We start from the raw sequence: 5,092 nt of genomic DNA, 5'->3' as shown, positions 1-5,092 counted from the left end.
AAATCTGTAAATTGAATCCTTATTGGACAAATAGATAATCAACCTCCCAAGTCAACGTTAAAACACTTGTACAGGCTGTATTACCAAAACATGACAATGCAATCCACACCATTAATAATTGGTTAATTTAGCACTGAAACTCGTGTCAAACAATCATTCTTTACGTATTAGCCATGAACTCAGGTAAACTTGGATCGAAGCCATGAACTCGAGTTTTTCCCCAAAACGAAATCAGCTTGATTCGTGGTGCACAAGTGAAGGATTTGTCAGGGGATCACCCTAGCCTTGATCACACATGTCCTAGCATCGAAACCCGTCAAGAAATTTAACCCAATCACAGCCAAAATCGACGACCAAAAATCAACAAAAATAGCTCCGAAAATCACACCAAAATAAAAACTTCAGATTTGGAGAGGGAAACAAGAGGTGCACGAATTTGATCCTTGGATAAGCTCAAGAGGTCAGATTACATGCCACTTCTAGCCTAAACAAAGCTAAGATGACGAAAAGCTCAAGAACAAGAGCCACTTATCTCTCTAACCCTAGCCTCCTCTCAACACCACGCAAATGAGAGTAACTCTGGATAGCTGTCCATCCAGCCCCTTCACATATATATAGGCGTCCGTCAAAAGACAAAAACACTCTCACATGAAAATACTCATCCCAAATACCCGTTCACTACGTGAAAAACGGTTTGTAGCAACGAGACACATTTTTTGTAGGGGTGGTTGGTGATGGAGCCGCCCCTACAGTGACTTGCTCAGGAGCTCAGACACCAACCACCCCTACAAATGGAAGAGCAGGGGCTGCTGGTGATACGAGCCGCCCCTACAAATGTGTCTGATTTGTAGGGGCGGCTCACTCACCAACCGCCCCTGAAATTGCTCTTTGTAGGGGCGGCTGGTGATTGAGCCGCCCCTACAAATGCCCGCTGCATATATACCTGTTGAAGAGAAAAATATCTCCCTTGTCCTCTCGACCTCAGCCCGAGACGCCGCCTCTGGCTTTTCCCTCGCGTCGCTCTCTCCCGTGGCGTCCGCCGCGCCACCCTCTGCCGTCGCCTCCGCCGCGCGCCGACGTCGACACCGCCGAGCACCGCCTCCGCCTCTCCTCCCCGCGGAGCGACACCTCGGCCTGGGCGGCCGGCCTCCGGCGCGCCGCCACGCCGACCTAGGGTTTCGGCGTGGAACCGGCCTTGGCCTGGGCTCAGCGGCGCACCGGCGCGGGTGGCCTGCTCGAGGAGGTGGAGTGCCACGAACACGCCGAGGAGGTGAGTTCATCTATAGATCAATCTCGTCTCCTCGGCTCCCCTCTCCCTTCCGGCCTTTCCCTTCTCCACATCTTTTTTGTTAGGGTTCGGCGCCGCGGGCGTGGCCGCGCTCGCCCCATCGTGCCCGGGCCTCGCCGACCTCGACCTCTCCAATGGGGTCGACCTCGGGGACGCCGCCGCGGCCGAGGTCGCGCGGGTGAAGGGCCTACAGAGGCTCTCACTGGCAAGGTGGAAGCCGCTCTCCGACATGGGCGTCAGGTACGTCGACGTCGGGTGCGCGGAGCTGAGGGAGCTCTCGCTCAAGTGGTGCCTTGGGGTCTCGGATCTGGGGATCCAGCTCCTGGCCCTCAAGTGCCGGAAGCTCACCAGACTGGATCTCTCCTACACCATGGTGAGCGCTGAGAGTTTCTCTGTTTGTTTATTGACAAAAGGCGACGGATGATTCTGTCTTTTGTTTCCGTCTTGTACGTTTCTTGATTTGATTTCTTTAATTCACCAGAGAGAAATGGGTTTCAGTTATTTCCTTTGCTAGAAATCTACCTTCATCAGTTACTAGTACATCATTTGCTCAATCTAATTTATTCAGTTAGTGCTTAGGGCATTGGGCCACTTCAGTGTATAGGTAGTATAGTATTCTCGATCTGCAGGCGTTCTTATCTATAAACATGGCAAATCATCTTTGCAACAATGGATCAGCAGAGCGGTACTAGTAGCCGACTAGTTTCTCTTGCAGCTTTGTGCCTAGTGCCTACCGGCCCACTTATCATATTGTGCTGGAGTAATAATAAAATGGAAACGTATCTTGTGTTGCAGATCACAAAGGATAGTTTTCCTGCCATCATGAAGCTACCCAATCTTCAACAGTTGACACTGGTGGGGGGTATTGGAATTGATGATGATGCTCTTGGTAGTCTTGACAAAGAATGCAGTAAATCACTACAGGTGAGGTGCTCATGGTAATTTGCCATTTTTATTGACTTGCTTGTTACTAGCAATCACACATCAGCTTCGTTTCAAACACTATAATGGTATTATTTCTCTTGATCTTACGCTGTTAGGTTCTGAACTCTGCAGATGCCTTGTCTGAACTAGTCACTGGTACTAAAATATGTATTTTTGATAATTAAAAAAAACAGTGTTCATAGAGCTCTGCTTATTACTGAACTCACATGCTTGCACCATTGCAGGTGCTTGATATGTCTCAGTGTCAGAATATCACTGATGTGGGAGTTTCATCCATGCTGAAGTCGGTACCCAATCTATTGGAACTGGATCTTTCATACTGCTGTCCTGTAAGTAGCTAATCATCTACTCATATTATTGTATCACCTGGGCGTAACTTGAGCCCTCACAGCTTAATTTACATTCTTCATGTATCAGGTTACTCCTTCTATGGTGAGAAGCTTACAAAAGATTCCTAAACTGCGGACCCTGAAGCTGGAAGGCTGCAAATTCATGACTGATGGACTAAAAGCTATTGGAACCTCTTGTGTTTCTTTAAGGCAGTTAAGCTTGAGCAAGTGCTCTGGAGTGACGGATACAGAACTCAATGTTTTGAATCTGCTATTTTTCTTTTTATTACATATAGGGAGCAACAGATGATAAGAGTGCAACATTGAGTTATCTTTTACTTTTTGTTTGTTTGGTATCATATGCATTTTCATTATGTTGTTTGTTATCTTTTACCCTAACAAGAAAAAAAAGATGCGGCGCCTTTCCCTACACAAACATGTTAGAAAAATTACTGTGCTGCAGTTGTTCTTAAGTTCATCCAAACCTGTTCTCAGATTCGCAGCTGTTCGCACACTTAACAAGGTTGGTCTGCTGCTCTGCTTATTTCTTTACACTAACTGTTTTTGTCGCAGAACTATAATAATTAATAACACAGCAATATTAGTTGCATCCTGTTCTCAATACTTATTTTGGTTTGTGATGGAGTTTGTATTTTCCATGAATGGCACCTGTTCAGTCATGTTACATATGCTTTGTGCTTGAACAACTATTTCATTGAATTCTTGGCTCTATGTTTGTTTATACATTATGATCCATAACAGCTGATCCTTGGGTAGGACAAAGACATGCCATCTGGTTACTGGACTGAATTCCATTTGTTTGATGCAAGATCAGACATTTCAGATATGACATCTTTTATCTAACATGTTTTGAATGAAAACAGTGGAAGACATGATAGAAGCAAGAAATCCTTTGTCTCATCCTATATCTCTGTAATATTCTGTTTGTCAGTAAATAAGATAGAGCCATTACATTTATAAAAAGAAATTTACATGTGATGGATGACTTTTCTGTTCTTAGTCTAACAAAAGTAAATCACATGATAGTATTGCCCTTATTGCAGTTTGATTTATTTTGGGTATGCTGGTTTGATTTATTGAGGCCTTTTATCTCAGGCTTCTTACATTTTTTTACTCATGTCATACTAGGGCCTTGGGGTACTCTCCAATGGCTCAGGTGTCTACTGATCAGAGGGGAAGATTGATGATGACAACTGAAAGACTGAATCAGTCCACTGACAAAATTAAAGAGAGCCGAAGAACTATGTTGGAGACAGAAGAACTTGGTGTCTCAATTCTTCAGGACCTTCACCAACAGCGACAGTCACTACTACATGCTCATACTACTGTATGTACCTGTCTCAGCAGCACTTCCTATTATATAGATTTACTTTCTGGTCGTTTTCTGATTTTACTGGTAGAAATGCTACAATGATTGTTGCTAACAAAACCTATATAACAGCACTACTAATTTAGTTCATTGACTGCGCTCTATCTTGGCTTTATTCATAGCAAGCTCAGCTTGGATTTTGTTTTGTGCATAACTTTTTTATGAAAATTAAATGTTAGTTATCTTTTTTCCGTGGTTCACTATTGAAATCTTAGTGATTTGTGTAGTATTGGTGTTGAGCGTGTGCTTTTTTTTCCTTTATGTTTTTTGTTCCTTATTTTTTTTGCTGGTTTTATGTGTTGTCGGTGGACCCTTTTCTCCTTAATATAATGATGTGCATCTTTCCTGCGTGTTTTAGAAAGTTGTACAAATATTCTGTTAGGTGTGCTGGGCACCACCAAGAGGAAGATCTGGGTTGACAAGAGGAGATCTGGGCTTCCTGAACCTGACGAGGATGACGGTGGAATGAAAGAGCTTGTCGGGACCTTTCTTCTTCCTTCTCTGTTCAGTCTGCCTGGGTGTGTCTTGTTCTCTCTTGTGTTACTTGCATCGAGCGAAGATTGGTTTTCACATTACTTTTCATATACCTATGTGCAATCTCATAGTTTAAATGAACATCAAGCACAATAATTTGCACCGTGTATTGTCATGAAATATTTGTTATAATCTGGTACAAATAAATGTGTATTTTCATTGAGTTTCAGTACAATCGCAGAAGAAGATAAGTCATGATGGAGTTGTGCATGAAAAATATATGTTCTGGTCGAATTTGAATTGTAAATTTTTTTTGCGAAAAAATGATTTATAGGGGCGGTTGGTACTGTAGCCGCCCCTACAAATCGATTTGTAGGGGCGGCTGGTGTTCCCAGACCGCCCCTACAAATCGATTTGTAGGGGCGGTCTGGGAACCGCCCCTACAAATACATGATTTTGTAGAGACCCTTGCATAGGGGCGGCTGGGCAAACCGCCCCTACAAACGGTCATCACCCGCCCCTACAAAACATTTTTTACGTAGTGGTTAGGGGTAAATCTGTCCAAGTTTTTCTTCGTCGATCCAATGGACCTGGCGCCTTCTCGACTTCGCTTTGCTTCAACGCAAGCTTTGAGAAACCACCACGTGTCCGCCGATCCGTCACTCC

The 5,092-nt window shown here is 44.1% G+C and overlaps 1 protein-coding gene across 1 annotated transcript; it reads left to right on the top strand.

Annotated features, from left to right (window-relative positions):
* Positions 1-924: 924 nt before the first annotated feature.
* On the top strand, positions 925-4,421 carry LOC136481037 (F-box/LRR-repeat protein 3-like). The gene is made up of 6 exons (XM_066478423.1): positions 925-1,270; positions 1,354-1,661; positions 2,084-2,212; positions 2,458-2,562; positions 2,651-2,821; positions 4,335-4,421. The coding sequence occupies exons 1-6, from the start codon at positions 925-927 to the stop codon at positions 4,419-4,421; spliced, it is 1,146 nt and encodes a 381-aa protein (XP_066334520.1).
* Positions 4,422-5,092: the final 671 nt, after the last annotated feature.

This window comes from Miscanthus floridulus, chromosome 9 (genome assembly GCF_019320115.1).
Source record: "Miscanthus floridulus cultivar M001 chromosome 9, ASM1932011v1, whole genome shotgun sequence".
In the NCBI taxonomy this organism is placed as follows: Eukaryota; Viridiplantae; Streptophyta; class Magnoliopsida; order Poales; family Poaceae; genus Miscanthus; species Miscanthus floridulus.
The sequence above is the reverse complement of the archived record's forward strand: the minus strand, read 5'-3'. Positions and strand labels throughout refer to the sequence as shown.

Bases quoted from the DNA above. Each gene is read 5' to 3' on its own strand.
- LOC136481037 (XM_066478423.1), top strand. From the start codon at position 925: ATGCCCGCTGCATATATACCTGTTGAAGAGAAAAATATCTCCCTTGTC. The intron at 2,563-2,650 runs GTAAGTAGCTAA...TTCATGTATCAG, and splicing joins ATCTTTCATACTGCTGTCCT to GTTACTCCTTCTATGGTGAG. The intron at 2,822-4,334 runs GTTTTGAATCTG...ATATTCTGTTAG, and splicing joins TGACGGATACAGAACTCAAT to GTGTGCTGGGCACCACCAAG.